The 22,742-nt window shown below is 33.5% G+C and overlaps 1 protein-coding gene and 1 long non-coding RNA gene across 20 annotated transcripts in view; one reads left to right on the top strand and one right to left on the bottom strand.

Moving 5' to 3' along the window:
* Positions 1-22,742, top strand: part of LOC121382258 (troponin I-like) — a 98,482-nt gene that overhangs the window by 32,252 nt on the left and 43,488 nt on the right. For 12 of the 19 annotated variants that reach the window (XM_041511796.1, XM_041511795.1, XM_041511807.1 and 9 more), the window contains 4 exons: positions 6,210-6,302; positions 7,775-7,804; positions 18,940-19,020; positions 21,182-21,266. In XM_041511796.1, the coding sequence (XP_041367730.1) occupies positions 6,241-6,302; positions 7,775-7,804; positions 18,940-19,020; positions 21,182-21,266 (258 nt within the window). In that variant the 5' untranslated portion in view covers positions 6,210-6,240. The remainder of the gene's footprint in view (positions 1-6,209; positions 6,303-7,774; positions 7,805-18,939; positions 19,021-21,181; positions 21,267-22,742) is intronic. The other 7 variants (XM_041511809.1, XM_041511812.1, XM_041511813.1 and 4 more) reach the window with 2 other exon arrangements.
* LOC121382260 lies at positions 1,487-11,290 on the bottom strand. Its single transcript, XR_005959137.1, has 2 exons — positions 11,088-11,290; positions 1,487-1,869 (listed from the first exon to the last, which is right to left on the bottom strand). It is a non-coding gene; the product is annotated as an uncharacterized LOC121382260 (long non-coding RNA).

Here is a 22,742-nt window from a genome sequence, read left to right on the forward strand (position 1 = left end):
GGTCATCATACTAATAATAGTGGTGTTATATTTCAGAACATTTAAAATAATTAAGAGGAAATTTATAAATTTTAGAGACGATACAGTAATTTTTTTTCATTTAATTCATTTTTTAAAAACATACTTAATCTAAGTGTCTCCTATTCCTTAACAACCCCTTCGTCTACCCTATCCATACCACATCCCTAATACACCCAATAGATCCACCCCAATCTCGGTCTCATTCATATTGCGTCCCTAATACACCCCACCGAACCTCATTGATTTGTTTTATGGTTGTTAACAGTAAGTTAGTGTCTAGTTTGGTGTTTCGGAAACAATTATCTGAGCTCTGGGTATTTAATTTGAACAAAAACAGTATTACATGAGTTGTGATTGCTTCAGTTGAGTAATATTTGTACCATTATTTCTCCCTCGCTTTCTCTTTTCTCTCTCTCTCTCTCTATCTCTCTCTCTCTCTCTCTCTCTCTCTCTCTCTCTCTCTCTCTCTCTCTCTCTCTCTCTCTCTCTCTCTCTCTCTCTCTCTCTCTCTCTCTCTCTCTCTCTCTGTCTATGTAGGTGGTAATCTTTTGTTTTCACTATTAATTATTATTTGTATTGGTGGATACATTCACTGATTGTTTTTTCCCCCCATCCAAACCAGTACCCCACAACTGGTATATCGAAAGGCCATGGTATGTGCTGTCCTGTATTAGAAAGTGCATATGATAAATCCCTTGCTGCTAATGGAAAAATATAATGGGTTTTATTTAAGACTATGCGTAACCAAATGTGAGGTGAAAGTTGAACTTTTATAGAGTGAATGTTTGTTTTGTGTAACGACACCACTAGAGCTATTGAATGTTAAACATTTAGTAATTCTGACATATAGTTTTAGAGGAAACCTATACTATTGTTCCATTGGCAGCAAAGGTTCTTTTATATGCACTTTCCCACAGACAGGACAGAACTTACCACAGTCTTTGATATACCAGTTTGGAAAAACCCAATCTGTTCATCAAGGGAATTTGATCCTTCAACCTAAACTCATTTTATTATATAATTTGGTCTCAAATGTAAAAAGTAGTGTCTAGTGATTTGAAAAATGTTCATTTGTGAATTAAGCATGTACGTTATTAATTTGATATGTTTACTAGAACACCATGTATATGTTATGTAAAACACTATGCCTCGTTGTACTAAATAACAGAATTAGGTAAACAAAAATCTGTTTTAAAAAGATATGCACATCTGGTTGTGCACTGAACTCCAGATAAGAGTGTTGAATGGTTTATATATATATATACTAGGACAAAAAAGTTTAGCTATTTGGTAGATATCCTTAAATAGTATAGTATAGTACTTGGTATACATGTATTTTCTTTTCCAGTGTTTTAATGTATTGCTGGGGGCTTAGTGGAAGATTAGCATGTGCTAAACATGTCACCCTCATTAAATAAAATTATTATTATTATTTTATTATTATTATTATAAAAGAAAACTTTACTTTCAAAGTGAAATCCAACACTGGATGTAATTGAGGCATCAGTTGTCAGTAATAAATAACAGGAGATTTTCAATACAAAATGAATTGTGTAACTGTAACATCATTGAATGTAGCTTACTTTTATTTAAGTACAATGCAGTGGTATGAAACTGGAAAACTTTTTTTGTCCTAGTATATATACACGCACACAGCGTAGGAGGGAATGGAGCAGTGCTGGAGAAAGCACCAAAACAGAAACCCAATATGTGCTCTGGTTGGTGCATTCCTCTCATAGTGGCAGACAGGCCATCAGCTTCCTCCATAGCTCCTTGTTGGCCATGCCAATGCCTTATTTAGTAAGCCTTCCTCACTGGCTGTACCGGCACCGCTGGCACCATGGCAACCTGCAATGCAAAAACAAGATGGCAGACAGTACTTACAGCAGAGATTCTATCCTGTAATGAAGTAAATTGTTCAGATGGTATGGGGGTGTTTATGGGAAATAGGTCTATAGCAGAACAGGGGAGGACTTGGGGGAGGGTGCCGTCTTTATCTACACACCTGGGTGGGGAGTACCTTTTTTTTCTGTGAATAGGAGAGAAAGATTATATCTTTGTTATCTTTCTGTGTCAGAGAGAGATGAGATGAGATGCAATGCAATTCTAGTATACAGTGTTTATATTGTACTGTTGGTTCAGGCATATAGTATACAAACATAAGCCCAGTTTGGATATTTTAATGATGGTGTTATTTGTAATGTATTTTTATGATATGAGTTTGGCATTCATAGACAGTGGAAGTGGGATGTTGAATGGGGGGTGTCTGAAGATAATGCATTGGCTCCACCAGTTGAAAATAAAATTGATAAATAGCCCCCCTCCCCCTGATATCATCTTCAGACGCCTGTCAAGGGCAACAATAAACAAAAAGAAGAATTTATTTATCTGTACTTTTCATTAAAATAGTGTATAATTTAATTATTGTGTTATTTGTAATGGTTCTTTTGTTATTATATGATTCTGGCATTTGTTGTTAAGGACAGCAATAAAAAAAAAAAAAAAAATTATTAGCATTTTTGTTAGTGCAGGCCTACTAGTATACTATCATAAGCCCATTTTGAATAATTTAATTATTGTTATTAATAATGGGGTTTTTTTAATAATGAAGACAGACATGTGTCTATTTGCATACGCTAATTGTAAATCCATTTCTAGTAGAGAAATATTTTATCATGTAAAACAACCTTTGCAAAAAATAAATGCTGTGAAAAATTAAAAACTCCACAGAAATCTCCACTTCACTGCCGATTGCCATGGGCAATTGCAGGGGTTGTAATAGCTATTTGGAATTGATCCTATTGATTGGGAGGGATGGGGGAAGGGCAGGAGCAATTTTATATATACCCACTAGCCACAAAAATTTGCATAGAGAAATAATTGCAGCAAATTCAACAGGTATAAAAGAAGAATTACAATGACTCCTGCATACCTCATTGATTCTAGAACAGATCTCTGTAAAATTCTAACATCATTTGTTATTATTAAGCCATTTCTCATTCCAACCAGTGCACCACAACTGGTCAAAGGCCATGGTATGTGCTTTCCTGTTTGTGGGAAAATGCATATAAAAGATCCCTTGCTACATTAAGAAAAATTACCAAATGTCAGAATTACCAAATGTTTGACATCCAATAGCTGATGATTAATTAATCAATGTGCTCCACTCGTGTCATTAAACAAAACAAACTTTTATTAAGCCATTAGTTAATAGTGATGGGTTTTTTGGTGCGTACCTTGTTTATAAGTTTTATATGTATATTTATACACATGTATATATTTTGTAAATGCTCTGTAGTGTGTTCTGTCCCATAACCCAAACACTGGTCATGCCAGATATTTGGCTTGGGATGGATGTGCCTGAACCGTGAAAGGATATAGGCACGTAAATACAGTTTAAGTCAAGTCTGTAGTCTGTATTTTTATTGTTCAATTGCTGATGCAAAATGTTTATCAAATTTGTGTACTGGTATGTGTGGTAGGGGAATTTTTTTTTTTTAAGTTGAGTTTATTTATCATATTTCTTTTTGTGGTAGTTAATTGCTTCCACTTCCCTGTTTACTTATAAGTATACATGTCAGTGATTTGTTTAATATTGTATCAGGTGGCAAAACTTGAGGAGTACCAGATGGTAAGCATGGACACACACTCATACACAAACTATCTTATTGTTGTTATGTTACAGCTGGTGGATGTTGCAGCCATTCTGCTGTTAGTATTACAGGCATTACACAAGTAGATTTGTAAAGTATTTTCAAAAATTAAATTCCTTAATTTTATTGATTTAACAGTGCATTGAAACTGTATTTGCCAAATACAGGAGGAAGTGGCAGTCCTCCTTTGGGTGGTGTGGGAGGGTTTTTTATTTTTGTTTAACAACACCACTGGAGCACATTGATTAAATCCTTGCTGCTATCAAAAAGAGTAGCACATGAATTGGCGACAGCGGGTTTCCTCTCTCAATATCTGTGTGGTCCTTAACCATATGTCTGACACCATATAACCATACATAAAATGTGTTGAGTGCGTCGTTAAATAAAACATTTCCTTCCTTCCTTCCTAATGTTTGTAGTTGCTCAAATTTCATTTTATATTTTATTATATGTGGTCTTACACCTCTCCACAGAGACGTTAGAGACGTTAATACTTGCTCGTCATTGGAGCTTTAAGGCTAGTGGTATAATAACTGTATGGTACTGAGGATGTTTATAGACAAAACACCATCAAGGATGTTCACAACAGATGTGCATAGACAGTACAATATGTTACAATGGCACAGCTGGCCTCTGTGGTGTAACAGTAGTGGTTAAGTCATGTGATTCAAGGCTGGTAGATACTGGGTTCGCCTCATGATACTGGCTCCCACCCAGAGCAAGTTTAATGACTTGGTAGGTAGGTGTCAATGTGTGGTTCATTTTTGTTAGTTGTCAACAAATACATTTTAGCATTATATCTGAAAATATTTGCAATAAATAAACTTAGTAATGAAACTTACAAAACAAGTAACAGGGCTAGCTCTGGCACACACCAAATTTGCCAATTGTCAATTTTTAAAGCAGTTGGCAAACTTTATTTTAATTTGGCGAAATAATTTTATGTAATAATTGACATTTAAAAAAAAAAACCTGTCGATTTCTGCCATTTTTAAAGTTAATAGATAATTAGGCGAAATGTTTAGCTCACCCAGAGCCCTGAGTAGGTAATGAAAAATTACTAATGAGTAAATTTTAATGAAATCTCATTTATATTAATATGTATTGGGTCACAGTGACTGTGAGTTTTCTAATAGATTTGAATTGAATGTCTGTACTGAAATATACTGAAACCGTCCCACATAAGTAGCCATCTTTAATTAGCAAATACCATACCTCAATTAGCAGTGACCTGTCTTGGATGTTAAGTTTACTATTTCTCCAAATCTCTGGTAGTATGAATTGTTTTATAATAAATAGCCATCTGTTTTAAGTGTTAATCCACCAGCTTTAGGTGTCAAGCCATCAATTCAGGCTCATGTTCAAAGGGGGAAGAGGGAATTTGGGTGTTTGACCCCCTGCTCCAAGCATATTTTCCTTTCTTCAATGTATTTTCTATAGAAGCATGGTCCAACCCCCTAAAAACTTTGCTAGACTCCCTGTACAATTTCTGCACATACACGCACACAGACACAAAGACACACACGCATGTGCACGTGCACACACACACACACACATGCATCTGTGATCAGGAAGGAAGAACTATTTTATTTAACATCACATCACACTCAACACATTTTTATTTATGGTTATATAGAGTCAGACATATGGTTAAGGATCACACAGATAACCAGATAGGAAATCTGCTGCATCTTTTTGATTAGTAGTAAGAGATATTTTATATGCACCTTGACACAGACAGGATGATAGATTCCTTGGTGTTTGTTACACCACTTGTGGAGCACTGGCTGGAATAAGAAATAGCCCAATGAGCCTCCAATGAACACCCCCACCCCTGATGAGGATCAATCTTAGATAGATTGCACACTAGACGAGCACGTCACCAATAGGCCATGTCTTGCCTCCATTGTCCTGATTAGGCAGCTCCTCCTGTCTTTCAACTTATTTTGGTCATTGTTTCTCACTTCTTTTTATCTCTCTATTGTTGGCTTTTGTACATTTTTATTTTAGTTGGGGTCAGGGGTTTTGTTGTCTAGTTTTGACAAATCATAAGTTCTGTTTTGAGGGTGTGTTTTTTTTCTTCTCAGTTTTGTTGCTTGACCAATTATTTCTTTATCTCTTATTTTTGCCTGACTGTTCATTGTTGGTTATGCTTTGTATTTTTGACCAGGACTATTTATTACTGGTTATGTTTTGCTTTCAGAGTTCCATTAGTCGACCAATCAATTCTTTCTCACTTATTTGTTACTGGTCTGTTCACTGATTGCTATGTTCTCAATTTTTATTATTATTTACAGTTTTATTACTTGACCAGTTATTTTTTTTGCACTAATTCTTGCCTGTCTGTTCATTGTTTGTTATGCTTTGTTTTTTTCAGAGTTTTAGAGTTTCGTTAGTTGACCAATTTTGACCAATCATGAGTTCTGTTTTGGGCTGTTGTTGTGTTTTTTAAAGTTTTGTTGGTTGACCAATTATTTCTTTCTCATTTATCTGTTGCCTGTCTGTTCATTGTTGGTTATGCTTTGTTTTTTTCAGAGTTTCGTTAGTTGACCAATTTTGACCAATCATGAGTTCTGCTGAAGAGCGTCGTGAGGCTCGCAGACGCAGACGTGCACGCGGTGATGATGAGTGAGTACTAGTCTACTGTCAGTCATTCACATAGTCGAGTACCAGTCTACTGGCAATCATCTACCCTCATCCACCATTGTGCATGCTCACTCCCTTAATGTTACATCCCGTTTGAATAATTTCTTTAAACCTTTACAGCTTGTGAATGAGTTTTGAAATTTAGTTTTTACTTTTATTACATTTTTAAAAATCATTGTGTGCGATCTAGGATTCAGCTGCATACATCTTCATAATATTGGTGATCTTGAAAAATCATAATAGGTATAAGACTTAGCAGTTTAAAATGCATTGTCCATTTTTAAATGCAGAATGTCAGTAATATCCTTAATTCAGAACTATTATAAAATAGATTACTTTGTGTTGTTTTGTGTCTCTGTTTTATGACAAAATATGATATTTTCAATATTTTAAGCTATTTCCAAGTTATATATAAAGTACAATATAAATAATATCACTCATCCTTAAGTAACATAATTGGTAATGTTTGCTATTACATAAAACCTTATTTAATTATAAATGTTCCTGTGAACTTAACATAAGCAAATCTCATATTTCTACTACATTTGATAAAAATAAGCTCCATTTCCCATGACCTTTGATTCCTGTATCTGAAGTTTATTCAGAATTGCATCTCAGTACATTAATTTACTGTACATTTATACAAAGTTGTGACTTGATTTCAAGACGTGTGCAAGAATTCACAATAAAAAAAGTGGGTGGAAAACCCCGTCAAGATGTGTATCTTCTATATGCAAGTACATTAAAATGGAGTCTCAAACTCGCTTCTCACCAAAATTATGTATTAACTTTTGCTCTAAAATGTAAACATTGCATATTCAACTATGGGGCTCACACTTAAATATTTGTCACCCACTTTTAAGGACAGCCATTGGAATTTGACATGTTCAGTTCAGGTGAACACTCCATAACATTATGCCGACAAGTTGGATGTCTTTGTTCAACTCATCTATCTCTGACCTGTAGCCCTGTCTAGCACCTGGCAATCAACTTGCTGAACTTTGTGAATTTGCCAATTTCACATGATTTGTTGTGATGTGAATCATGTCATACAGAACAGAGTCGTGTTCAGTGAAAGCACAATACAATTTTGATACTCCTGAATTCTTTATCCAAAGATTACTGGTGTGTGTGTGTGTGTGTGTGTGTGTGTGTGTGTGTGTGTGTGTGTGTGTGTGTGTGTGTGTGTGTGTGTGTGTGTGTGTGTGTGTGTGTGTGTAATTGATTAATACAAAGTTATATGGCACCTGTAACTATGATAGTGCACCTCTAATCTCAACCTGCACAGTTAAAACCCTTTAAATGATACAATCCAGTTCTAGTGTCTCTTGTATGTTTATAGCAGATATCACCAAAGGTGGTTTGTTTTTAATATCAGTGAACAGTAAAAATCCAATTTAGCTTAGAACCAATTAACATATGTTAATATATGTTAATGTATGCACCCATTTCAGACTAACTACCAGTAGCTGGAGAAGACATCTGTAAGAATTATGTTATGATGCTTTGTCTGCATACATATCAATCTTATTTCTCTACATACTGCATATATATCCATATTACACATCTTTATATATATATACTTAGCATATATCATTGTTATATATATATATATACTTAACATGAATTAGTATTAGACTTACTTATATCTGTATACTTCATATATATAATATATATCTACATATCTGCTATCTATCTTCTGTACCTTTCATATTACCTTATATACTTTGCATACATGTCTGTATATACTTAACATATAACAGTCTTAGACTTACTTATATCTGTATACTTCACCTATATGTTATTTATATATCTATATACTTCACATATTATATCTTTATATACTTAACATATATCCGTATAATTAATTACATGTTTTTATATACACCTACTTATCTCTGTTATTTATCTTTTTATAAAAACAATTTAAATAAGTCTTCATATACTTCAAGCATATCTGTGTGTATATCTTTGCAATTACAAATATTTTATATATAATACAAATAAACATTTTGCATAATTTAGTGATAAACTAATTATGTAGATACTCAAACAGTATAATCTGTGTTAAGTTCACTTAAGACTTTGAAATATAGTAGTTTCTAAAGGTCTGTTTCGACTTTAGCATTTTACGTGTTTTCGCCCCATTTGTTCAGTTCATCAGTGAAACTGTTTCCATTCTGGCAGTAAACGCAGGCAGATAGAGCTTGTTGTTCATCAGTCACGATAACCAGACACCAAATACAGGAATCCTTTTGGCAGAAACTGAATTCTTTTTTGTATTGAAAATATTGGCACTGCTTGTATTTTTAACGCCATGCTGTAGTGGAATTCTTATCATTATTACTCCGTGGTAGCAAATGAAGTATTTTGGCGATGTATTTTATGTGGTGCGAAAACATGGTATTAAATGCTTTTAAGTGAAAACAGACATTAAACTTAAAGGTGGATGCCAGCTTAATGCAGGTATATGCCATGCTGTTAGATGATTTAGGTGGTTTTAAAGTAGTGTTAACTTTTACATAACGTGACAGTGCAGAGTGCCTTCAATTTAAATACGTTGTGCACTACTATTAGTTTGGATGTTATGAAAAGAAACCATTCTAACACAGACACAAAAAACAGTTAAAGTGGTTTTCATGCAATTTTAAAGTGGTTTTATGGCAGTTTTAAAGTTTCTTTATGTTTAATTAATAGACATGGTTGTTTGAGGAAGTCTGACCGTGTATGTATGATTCTGTTGATACACTTTCTTTTCTTTACCAATACCACTAGAGCACATTGATTAATTAATCATCAACTATTGGATGTCAAACATTGGGTAATTCTGACATGTAGTCATTAAAGGAAAACTGCTACATTTTTTTCATTAGCAGCAAGTAATCTTTTTATTTATATATTTATATATATATACCAGTCATCATAGGGTACTGGTTGTGATGGGGCAGAAAAACACCAACAGTATATCTGCTGAGGGGGTTTGATCCTATAATGCAAGTGCTCTACTAACTGAGCTAAATCCCATTCATTTGCATAAATAACAGTGTCTGGGTTTGCTGCCATTTTCTAACTAATAGAGCCATTTTGATGACTACAACAATATATTACATTGTTTCATGGAATAACAGTGTCTGAGTTTGCTGCCATTTTCTAACTAATAGAGCCATTTTGATGACTACAACAATATATTACATTGTTTTAGGGAATATCAGTGTCTGAGTTTGCTGCCATTTTCTAACTAATAGAGCCATTTTGATGACTACAACAATATATTACATTGTTTCATGGAATATCAGTGTCTGTATATATTCAATGCATTCCTAGTTGTTTGAAATGAATTTTAACTCCCAATAATTTTATACATAAGAAAAAATGTAAATTAGGAAATAAATGAATTTTTAGCTACTAGAAACACTACAGTACTCTAATCAAGAAAATGTTTTAATATGTAATTTTAATCATTGAAAAGGCTCTTTTAGTCAAAGACCTGTTACAATTACAGCAAAGACAGAAAAGTGTCTTTTAATTATAAAACACATACACATACACTTGTATGTATGGTACAGTTTGTTAAGTGTACTCCCATTTGTAAACATGTATTCAACTGTATGATAACCATCTACCACAGTTTTCTATATGAGATGTATTTTATAATGCATCATGTACTAAAATCAAGGGAAATATATTTTAGCTTAATATTTACACTACAGCACTATCACAAAATCTTAATTGTTTCACAGTTTGGAAGTCTGCCACAACAGCAACAGTTGCCTTTATTTCAATCCTTGGATAGTAGTCAAATAATGAGCTTTCAGCATCTGTTATATATATATATATATATATATATGCACAGTCCTGGCATGTTAGGTTTTTTCATAATTTATAACATACAAGATATATTCATTGTAATTTCTGGTTTTTCAATACTTCAAAAATATCTTTTAATATAATTAATTATCTCTTGGTGCCTTGTTCAATATTTCAATAATTTAAAAACTTCATTTTATTTTTACTATGTTAACTAATGAATTTAAACAGAAGAAAAAAAATAATTGATATACTGTAAAATCACTTTTGTTTGTGGTGGTCTAATATTTGTTTAATTTGTGGACTACTGCAGTCAATGCATTTAAGGCCCCAACAAAAATTTAATACTCATTTATATACATGTATACTTATAATATGAATTAATGATACTACATGTACCTTTTTGTATCAATAAATAATTTTTCCAGTGAAATGTGGGTTTTCTTAACAAAACCAAAAACATTTAAACCTACAAAGATAAAGAATTTTACCATTGTAAAAATATGTCAGACAAAATGACTGTTAGTCAGTTACTATTTGGAAGCAAACATTCTGTTATACTTGTCAGTAGCAATTATAAATATAAGGGTATGTTAAATTGTATCTGTTATTACACTTTATGACATACTCAAAACAAAAACCTTTATGACACTTCATGAAAAAGTCATAGCAAAAACGTCTAAAGCACTTTTATATCAGATTCAAAGCAAAATATTGATCTTTAAGAAGATAGAGAAAATGAGTTAAGTTTGATGGGTTTTTTTCTAATGTTTATGAAGATAGAGAGAATGAGTTAGGTTTTAGGGTATTTTGTAATTAATTTGTTTATACTCACACAGCAGCTGTGGCTAAAGATTTTTATCAGTTTATTAACACAGCGTGGCAGACCTACAATGCAAAGTTGTGGAAATCCAGTTCTGTGAATAATTATCATAAACATCACCAACCTGTGCTGCTTACCTGGAGATATCTTTAGCTGCTGGGCTTGCTTTTCTTTGAGGTATCTCAAGGGTCAGGTTGCTTGAATATTTAACCACCTGTCTTGGCTCATAAGAGTTTCTCGTAATTGTTCCCCACAAACTCAGTGTCAGACCAAGGACTGTTGTTTGTCACGTTCACATGTAAGTATAACTATTTCACATCAATGGACAGGGAAAGAAACAAAAAAGCTTTATTTACAGTCAGTTTTTATCATCTGACCCATGTGGTGTTGATTAAAGAGTGGCAGTTAGTATAGGAATGTCATGGCATATTATACTGGTGTATGTGTGCATGCATGCAGGATGGACATCTTTGTCATCCAATCCTCTGTTGGCGCCATTCAAGCCCACAGACAGGACAGCACCCATGACTGCATACCTGGGAACATCCCCGTGTGCATAATTGTGATAGCGGCTATTTTGGGGACAGGAGTGAAATGAGATCTGCCCATGATCCAGCGACTGTTGTCTGCTACTATAGTATGTTGTAGCAGCAGACGGCTCCTCCACTGTACGTCTCAATAAGGTAGCTTGTCCTTGGCTGGTTGACAGGTCCGGTACTAGTTACACTGCAGGACTCTGGGATACACAGCCTAGATTTCTGTGTCTTTCTTCTGAAGAGTGTCTTCTTTTAGGGGTGATAGGCAGTCATTTTCCTTTCGACATTTCCTGTTGTCTTGTCTCACAAATTTCAACACATTTTGAAGGTAATTGTTGTATTGTTTTTGTTTTTTGTTTGCACATTGATGATGATGATGATAAATGTGTGTGGAATGTTTTATTGCTTTTAAATATGAATCTCTTTCACATGAGTGAAGACACTTGAAACTTATTGGTAAAAGGTAGCATGGATATCAGAGTTAATTATCATCAAAGTTGCATGTAATTTGTATATGATATAATGACTAGTTATATTCTTCATCTTGTGCTAACACAAATATAATCTTGATGTAAACTGTTTGATCACAAATAGGTGTTTTTTTTCTGCTTATATTTCATAAAGGTATTCATGTCAACACTTTTTCAATAGGAATATTTAGGTTCTTCATGTTCTACTAGCACAAATATAGACTTGATATAAACTGACTGGATCACAACTGATGGTTCTGTGTATGCTTCATACATTTATTCAGAGAGTTAATTGCCATCCAGACTATATGCAATTTGTATATTTTGTAAATGATATAAAGGTAGTTCATCTTTTTCTTGTACAAAGATAGTCTTAATCAATGTAACTGGATATGATCACAAATGTTTTATATAAATCTATTCAAACTAGTCACGGTTCATTTGATAGGAATAATTAAAATGGAAACCCTTAAATCTTTTTTTTATTGCCAATAATGTTCTGCATGTTTGACAGTTGTAGATACATTTAAGTACATCATTTAACTCTTTATGCCAAACGTTTATCTTCCTAAACCATCAACTTCACTGATTCACACAGTTTGCAGATGAAATAACAGACAATCTTCAAGTGCATCACTTTACTTTTTATGCCAAACATTTATCTTCTTTTGCAAATAACAAAACAGAACTTTTTCATGAAATAGTTCTGCAGAAGTAACTGATCTCTCTTGTTTTACAATTAAAGAAAATATTTTTAAAAACAAACTTAATGCAGTTTAGTTATGTATAGTATTTTATATTGTTACTAATTGTATTTTAAATGGATAAACGTTTTAATTTTGTATACATTGTTACAGTAAGACTAAAAGGAGATCTGTTTTTCTCTTTTATGGGTAAAGTTAGGGGAACAGTGGGTTAATTACCTTCATAAACTGTCAAACTAAATTATGAAATAATAGTTTACATTTTATTATGAGCAGTTAATAAGACACTCAAGCTCTTTAAGAGGAAAATGGGGTAGGATCTAGCTAAGTTGGTAGGGCATAGCCTGAGGTTCTTGGGTTGAGGGATCGAATCCTCTTAGAGGACCCATATTCTGTTTGTGTTTTTCACCTATACCAGCCAATCCCTACAACTGGTATGTCAAAGACTGTGGTAGGTGCTGTTCTGTCTGTGGAAATGTTTATATAAAAGATTAGGCTACTTGCTGCCAATGGGGAAAAAATGTAGAGTTTTTTCTTCTGAAGACTACATATCCCAATTGTCAAATGTTTGACATGCAGTAGCTGATAGTTAATAAATCAGTGTCCTAGTGGTGTTATTAAACAAAACAAACTTTTACTAAGAGGGATTTGGGTGCAAAATACATGTGTATATACAAAGGAAAAACTTGCATGGACCATGAAGAGAAAGAGACAGAGAGAGAGAGAGAGAGAAGAGAGAGAGAGAGAGAGAGAGAGAGAGAGGGAGGGAGGGAGGAGAGACAGACAGATAGACAGAGATAGAGACAGACAGAGATAGTGAGAGAAAGAAAGAAAGATAGTGAGAGAAAGAGAGAGATGGAAAGAGAGAGACAGAGATAGTGAGAGAGAATAAGAAAGACAGTGAGAGAGAGAGAGCAAGAGAGAGAAAGAGAGAGATGGAAAGAGAGACAGATAGTGAGAGAGAATAAGAAAGAGTGTGAGAGAGAGAGAGAGAGAGAGAGAGGGGGGGGGATTTTCATTTAAAGAGAAACATTAGCGAATGAGATAAACAAAAAATTGAAAAGCAACATGATACTTATTAGAGAGAGTGAGAGAGAGATAGACCCACTGCCACCCTACATTCATCCTACCAAAAAAAGCAGCAAGGGATCTTTTATATGCACCAGTCATATGTCTACATCCCACCTGGGAAAAATATTGTCTTGATTCAATAGGTCAAAGCAAACCTGCTATATACGTGTATATCAGTAAACATGAAAAGGTTTAATATTATGAAGAACTACTACATGTACATTACTTCTAATTTTCTGTTACAGTAGACTTGTAACAGAATTTGTTTGTAACCAAACATTAATTGTTAGTTTTATGGTTTATACTTTTCGTATTACTTTAAATAAAATAAATTGAAATTTCCAAAGAAACTTTCACTCAACTTTCAAAATGTAGATGACTGTTAAAGTAAATATCAGTAAGTAACAAATTATTTCCCATGGGTTTTGTTGAGGTTTTTTTAAAGATGTTTTAATAGCATAAGCACCAAGAATGAATAAATTTTTTCCGAAAGTGTAAGTTCATATTAACACACACACACACACACACCCCAATCTCTCTAAATTTTACATTTGTAATAATCCAAAGTAAATATTTAGCTTTTTATACAGTTTCTTCAACTGACCATTAACAAACTGATGACTTGTGCCTGTTATTAACATTTATTTTCTTTCACCGAGAAAACATATTTCCGGATTTACCACCGAGCTGTGCGCTGAATATCATGGCTTTGCCATATGTTATGGTGGTTCGTAGTCAAGGATGAGGTGCATAGTTCCTGTCATTCTCCGAAATGGTAGCAGCATTTTCAGGTGCAGGAAGTAACCTGAGCCATGGACCTGGAAGCTTTATGTGCATTGTTTCACTGTGTGCATCACTGTAATCTAGGCTTCTCAAAGTGGTGCCAACTGACTACTTGGAGGAAAGTACTACACAGAAATTGGAGGTCATCTCATGTAGCATGGCTAATGCACTGGCAAGATATAGCTGCTTGAATGTGATACATCTTCTGTTATGTAATAGTGTTCTGTGCTGTAAGTGCCCTGTGCAGAATGCCACTTAATGTCCTGTCTCGGTGCCAAACCCAGGCAGGTCTCGATGTTTACTTCACACATGGTGGAGGATTTAAGAATATGTTGTAGAATATGACTTGATGAAACCTTGGCACATTTGCAGACAGATATATATACTCAAGGCAAAAGGGTACAAATGGGTATAACTCCGATTTTATGTTGTTTTTCCTAGTTCATGCTTTGTGAATATAAGGTCATTGCATGTCCCAAACACATTCCCACGGTTACATGATAAAACGCAGCTACATAAAGTTTCAAAATGTGAATATTCGCAAAAACGCAAGCCACATGCAAACCATGTCACCACTGCACGTGCGTTGTCTGCACATGCAACATGAACACCGACAGTATAAAAGTGCATGGGATACACGTCTGAGAAACAATGCCATCGGCCGACTAGACGCAGGCGAATCCAGAATTCCATGTGCACCATCTCCAGACTGTGGGACCGTTCATCTCTACCCCCGGGCAGGACCGCTACATCCGGGTACGCCACCTTCGGGAACGATTGACTATCACACCTCCACAGCCTTCTCATACCAGGTTTGTGGCAGGATATCCGACCAGAACTGAACCCCTACTTTGGAATTCGTGCCAGACGTCCAGTTACTTAACACCACAACACCATCGACTCCGACTGCAGTGGTGCAGATTCATCCTGTCTGTGACAGTCCCGATTTCTGCTCACGGCAAGATGTCGCGTGTATAGGCGTCGTGGTGAACTTATGCGGCAAACTGCGTGCAGGAAGTGGACAGATTCTTGTATCACACACTGGCAGAATATGACCTGGTCCACGTGCAGGGCAACCTGAATGCACAGGGCTACATTGAAGATCCTCCGGCCACACATCGTTTTGCAGATCCTACAGAACAACAACTTAATGTCCTCCTGGCCTCGATATCATGAACCCAATTGAGCATCTAAACCAGTTGGACCGACAGGACAACCACAGCCCCTCGATGGCAGCAGCCTTTCATCCCCCGGGACGTCACACTTGAGGATGTCAACACAAGCGGAGGCCAACCCGGTATTGACTGATGACCTTGACCTTGGTGGTGTGTCCTATCACTATATGACTTCATTGTGAACAATCCTGCAACATTTGGTAATTATCGGACTCACCATTCAATAATTAAATCAATTCTCCAAATGTTACGACAATGTGGTTTTGCGTTTCTTCTTTTGAAGAGTATAGAAACACAAATGTACACCAGGGCATTAAATTCCACTTGCCCATTGGGCTATTTCTCACTCTAGCCAGTGCACCACGACTGGTATATCAAAGGCCGTGGTAAGGGCTATCCTGTCTGCGGGATGGTGCATATAAAATATCTCTTCCTATTAATGGAAAAATATAGCTGGTTTTCTCTCTAAGACTACTTGTCAAAATTACCAAAAGTTTGATATCCTATAGTCGATGATTAATAAATCAACGTGCTCTAGTGGTGTCTTTAAACAAAACAAATAAATTCCAGTTTTATTTCTCTGGCTATATCAAAGCTTTCAGTTGATGCAAAAACGAAAAGAAAAGATTTTACAAGTTTACCGTTAGAATGTATGTACGATACACATTTAACAGAAAATAGGACCTAAAAATGGATAATGGCGTATGGTCGCAATACCAGCTGAAATATTTCTAGGCCATAATGATTTTTTTTTTGTCCTTCTTACATACCCAGAAATTGTAATTAAAACCCTAGTTGTGCCAGATTTCAAAAAATAATTCATGCATAAAAAAACACAAGAAAGAAAATAAAAATAGCTGTGTTATACTACAAATACCAATTCCAATCATATGTGAACTATATTTACTGTTAATTATATTTTATGCTTACAATCATTCACTCATTCAGTATTTACAAAAACGCCCCAAATAGAGATTGTACAAAATACATACAAATGATGTTATCGAACATACAAATCACAGATATGTTACATCATGAGTGAAGTATAAGTTGTTAATATTTTTCAAAATATTTGTGATATATTCATATTCTTATTCGTATTAATGAATCATTAGGATTTAGTAAGTAAAAGAGGTATGACAAAAGTGAAGTATAAACCATATGTATCAGCAAAATGTATCAACTATATATACTCACCCCCCAAAATTAAGCCACTTATGTCTGATATATTAAATGTCATAGTATTTGCTGTTCTGTCTGTGGGGAAAGTGCATATAAAAGATTCCTTGCTACTAATGGGAAAATATAGAAGGTTTCCTCTGAAAACTATGTGTTACAATTACCAAATGTTTGACATCCAATAGCCAATGATTAATAAAATCAGTGTGCTCAAGTGGTGTTCCTCAAAATAACTAACATTAATGACATGATGGTACATCAATATGTACATGTGTGTATGTACACATTACTTAAATCCACTGATGCGCATTTGGTTTGGGATCGATCCCTGTCGGTGGGCCTATTGGGTTCTTTCTCGTTCCAGCCAGTGCACCTCGACTGGCATATCAAAGGCTGTGGTATGTGTTATCCTGTCTACGGGATGGTGCATATAAAAGATCCCTTGCTACTAATGGACAGTGTAGCAGGTTTCCTCTCTAAGACTATACGTCAAAATATCCAATAGCCAATGATTGATAAATCAATGTGCTCTAGTGGTGTCATTAAACAAAACAAACTTTAACTCTAACTTTAACCCTCGGGGTACCTATTCTCTGAAAAACAAATCTGTCCTAATTAGTGCAACATATGACTGGTGTATCAAACACCATGGTATGCGCTGCTGGTGTATCAAACCCCATGGTATGTGCTGCTGTGTCTGGGAAAATGCATATAAAAAGATCCCTTACTGCTATATAAACAAATGTAGCAGGTTTTCTCTAACTTCTAAGACTATGTCAGAATTACCAAATGTTTGACATCCAATACTCCGTGATTAATAAATCAATGTGCTGTAGTGGTGCCAGTAAACAAAACTAATTTATAGCTACTGTGTTATACATATGCATGTATATACTGGTAGGTAGTATCCAACCTTAACTTGAGTTTATAATAAAAAATATATTAATTAAAATAAAAAATAGATTACTGAAATGCTGACTTGTTCTGCCTAGAAAAGGAATATCATTTTGGAAGGAGATAAATAAATGTATCTGCAATACACAGGTTTCATTTACTAAGTAATCTGACCATACAATGTTTCTAAAAATATGACGTATTTCAAAGGATTATGCAAACACTGTTAATGACATTTTACTACAAGATGTTGTAGCTGAAATTTATATTCAAACATTGGTTGTGCAGTATTTTGATTTGAATTTCCTTTTATAGTTGGTTTTATAATTTCTGTTTAAATTTCGTTTGACTAGCGTCCTTTAATATTTATTTCAGTTTTATTGATTTAAAAAAAAAAAAAAAATGGTGTGTGATGGTGTTTTTAATCAAATTTAGAACATTAATAGGAAACCAAATAAATACCACATTCAGTGCCTTATCATTGCTCATAGTAAAGGTTTTCTTTGTAGATGCCTTTTATATGCAAATGTTTATTATATATGAATAATATCAATGAAATACTAAATTCAAAATGAGTTGTTTGAACTTCATACTGTATCAAGCAGTAAAAATATAACAAAGCAATGATTTAATCAAGTGCCAATGTGGTTTTCTTTGGTTTTGTTTGTTATATCCATGTTTTGTAGTTTGAAATAACCTGATGTTTATCTTCATATTTATTTTATTATTCATGCAGTAGTAAATAAAATATGACTATACAAATCTTTTTTGGAATATTAATTTATCATCAAACATAATTTGAAAAAACATAAACGTTTTCAAAATGAGTAAATCGATATTACAAGGTAATTTTTCTAATAGTAAATACATGTAGTTTAGTTCATGTTTTAAAGAAAATTGGAATTGAAAATCTTATGGAAAAAAAAGAAAGACTTTTTTGTAATACATGAATTTAATCTTTTTCCCCATAGTCGGCTATCAAAACAAAACATGGATTTAATTAAACTCAATTGCAGTGTTTTACCCAATGCATTTTTTCTTTTTTTTGGTTTTGTTTTGTTTATGGATGGTTTTTGAAGTTTTTGTTTTCCAGGAGTGATAATTTTCCCTGCTTGTTTCATCTCTCTCTCTCTCTCATGTTTTGGCTTAACACTTTTTTCTGTCATGGTTAATATAGAGAAGTGAGTGAATCTAGCGCTGTAAATGGCGAGGATGACCTTGAGAGGAGGCGCCGTGAGCGAAGGGAAGCGAGACTCAGGCAAGACCGGCTGGCCCAGTGCCAACATTTCTCTTCTCTGTGTCAAATATGGTGTAGTATTTCACCTTTATTATTATCCTCCCCTACAAAACAATTAACTTGCACACATCTGGAAGTTAATTCTTTGGCTAAACATTACATTTAAAACAACATCAACAACAACATCATCATTTTTTAATCTTGACTGACCAACAAGAAAATATCATGGTGCTTATTCCTACTTTATGAATCGTTCAGTTTTCATAAGTCATTTCTAAGTACAATTTTAGTATAAATAGTCTGTTTTATCCTCACACCAATATAGAAATTAATATGCTAATTGAGACTTAAAGATGTTTGTGCATACTAATTTTCATTTTGAAACAGAAACAATAAAACAGATGAGTTCATTAACAAATTAACAATATTTAGTTTTTACTATTTTTCATGTTGGATATATCTTAAATGTTATAGAGTCTTTGGCTATATGTCCACCCAGAGTTATTGACTGTACCTTAATTGGCTGTTGGGAGTGCCCAACAGATTACTGAGTATGCCATAATAGGTTATCATCCATACCTTAATGGTTTATTACAGTATATCATAATGGGTTATTTAGATAATATAAAAGGTCCCTACTTGCCACATTTCAAGATAATTTAATCTGAATTATTCATTGCACCTTACACAGTAATTAGATTTATGCTTACCCATTTGCACACATTTCCATCTCTACATCATTTGAATGTTGAATCTGACGTAAACAGGACACATTCAAAGTTATTCTAAACTTCAGTGTAGGTCTGAGGATTTGAAATACATAGGATATTTACATGTTTGTTTTAATACAGGTATTCAGCATGATGGTATTATACTTGTAGATAAGTTATAAAGAGTTTGTGTTTGTGCATTTTTGTTTGGTTTGGTTTGTTTACGTAGTAGCAAAATTTAATACGGAACACATCCATTGCTGCTAAAGCATTCTTCAGTTGTTCATTACAAACATGTCATTTTCTTTGTCATTTTCACAAGTTTAAAAAAAAATAGTAATTTATTTTATATGAAAAATTACATTCAAACTAATTCTCTGAGTATATAAGAACTTAATAAATTTTAATGATTTATTTTTATATCTTCCATCTTTAGTTAAAAAATGAAAAAAAGAAGCAAACTATAACAAAAGCATAATTATATTTTATTTCTCATAACTAAACAATTTTTTTAAAATCAAAATTAAAACAATTCTGTTACTTTTCAAAATAAATTGGAATATGTAAAATACAAGATACCTTTATTGTTACATACCTTTACTGTTAATTAGTTATTTTTTTAGAAATACTAACTTAATAAATTACTTTGCAAATATTTGTCATCCATCACTTTCTGTCTGTGGTTTTATACATTGTATATAGTTTCAGACTGTTGAGAAGTAACTGGTTTACTATTCCAGATTGACTCAATAAACATTTGATTTCTGTGAAAATAATAAACTCCAATTTGAATGAGTTAAAATGTCAATTAATTTTACTACAACAGTCAAGGGAAGACAAAATCAGCATTGTTTGAACATTAACATATACATGTGAAACTTTAAAGATAAACATATCAGAACCTTAAAATTTTATTAGTATGTGTATTTTCAAGGACATTTAAAGAAAAAGAAAAGGAAATTTTTTTTTTTTTTTTTGATCCTCTATAGTGTTATGGTAACAAAGTATCATTTAGGCTATTACCGGTAGATCCCAGCGAGTTCCAGGCTCCCTGAAGATAATTTTGATTAAAACTTCAGTAATGTTCATAAAAATAGTAACAGTAACAATTAAAATTAATATTTACATCCTTTATTTTTAAACTGGCAGATTTTGAACAGAATGAAAAAAATAGGGTTGTCAAAAACTAAAGAACAACTAGTAAATCACTAGAAAAGGCAGAACAGGATGTTTCTGAAAGTTGAAATAATCAAACTGATTGTTTTTGCCCTTGATATATCAGCAGTGTAAAATGGAAGAACATTTCTAGACTGGCTATCTAAATTATTCAGAATGACAGAAGTGTGGTTGCCAAAAACTCAGAAGCAAAACTGAACTTTGGACTTTTTAGCAGTAGATCAGTTAATAAGGCAAAAACAGGTTTTTAAAACAGACGTTGAGATAAATTAGTTGATTGTGTTTGCTTCTTTCAGAGCTGCCGACGCCCCTGCTGAAGAAGAAACTAGCAGTCGTCGTAGCAGACGTAACCGAGGAGGTGACGACGAAACTCCCGCAGAGGTTGGTCACTCTTTAATACACCACTTTATTTAATTTCAGAACCTGTTCTCAGAACATCGTCACTGCAGTTGTGTTATTACTTCTAGTGTTTTGTTATATATTTTATCAGTTATGATTAAGGCCAGCTTTTAAAAAACAAACATTGTTTACTATTATTGTTACTGGACTCATGAAAAATATACATGACTTTAAAAAAATGTTTGCTGTTAATGTTACCAGACTCACTCATAAAAAAGTTATTAAGGTATTATTCAAAGAAACTAGACACAATGTAAAAAATTAAAGAGTCATGTTTCCCTGAGGAATCATATTTTATGTTAAATGTTATTCAAAGAAGATGAATTTAACATTTAAAAAAATTCCTCTGAGAATTAACATTTTTTTAAATGTTAAACTCATTCAAAAGAAGACGAAATTAATGTGAAAAGGAAATCAGACTTCTGAAATGGAAATACATGTAAATGATAATGAAAAAACTATTTCAGTCATAAATTCTTCATTTGCATGAAGTGTTTTTCCTAATAATTGAAATTTTTTAATTTCAAATATCACCTTAGCTTGTTAAAGTTATGGATTATGCTATTGTAAACAAAGTTGTTTTTCTAAGTTAGCCTAAGGGGTTTGTTTTGTGGTTATTACTAATTCTGGTTTTTCCCTTTTATTAAAATCTGATTTGAAGTGGTTTAATTTTGATTGAGTCTTTTTGTTTATTTAAACTCAGATTTTATTACATTGTTAATGTTGGTGAGTTTAGTACTGAGTTGACATCACATCATTCTTTCTTCATTCTGTTTCAAAGTTTGAGTGTTGAGTTTATATTAGCATGAGAATATTATTGTTTTTCAAAAATAATGTTTTGTTAGAAATTAAATTGTTCCACGCTTACCCCTGAAAAGTTGAACCAGTCTGAATGACAAAACCATAATACCATAACTCTGCACAATGCAGAGTTGAATGGGCATTTAGTAAAATAGTGGTTGATTCCATGAATCTCTATCTAGTACCTCATCTATATAATAGGAGGACTGCCACTCCTGAGAAGCATCAGTATAGTGTGCCCCACGGAACCCCCATTGGTTTTTCTGTTTCAACCGATGCTCCACAGTTGGTATATACTTCCATATAATGCTATCATTTCTGTTGGAAAATGCATACAAAAGAACCTTTAGAACTTAAATCAATAGCTTATATAAAAGCAGTAGTAAACTACATGTTGTCATGTAGTATTTTCAAAATCTTAAAAAGAAGAGGTTTAAAAATATATATGACATACATTTTATGTGCTTTGTAACAACAAATATTTAACAAAATTACCACATTTATTATAAAAAGTATGTTTTGGTAATATTCAATTTCCACAGTTGTTTCATTTGTGCATGCTGTTTACTGTTTTATTTTTTGATCATTTAAAGTAGTATTATTAGACTTCCATTACAGACCTCAAGTAATATTTGAACTTCCAGTCAAAACCTGGAT

The sequence above is a fragment of the Gigantopelta aegis genome, chromosome 9 (assembly GCF_016097555.1).
Source record: "Gigantopelta aegis isolate Gae_Host chromosome 9, Gae_host_genome, whole genome shotgun sequence".
Lineage (NCBI taxonomy): Eukaryota > Metazoa > Mollusca > Gastropoda > Neomphalida > Peltospiridae > Gigantopelta > Gigantopelta aegis.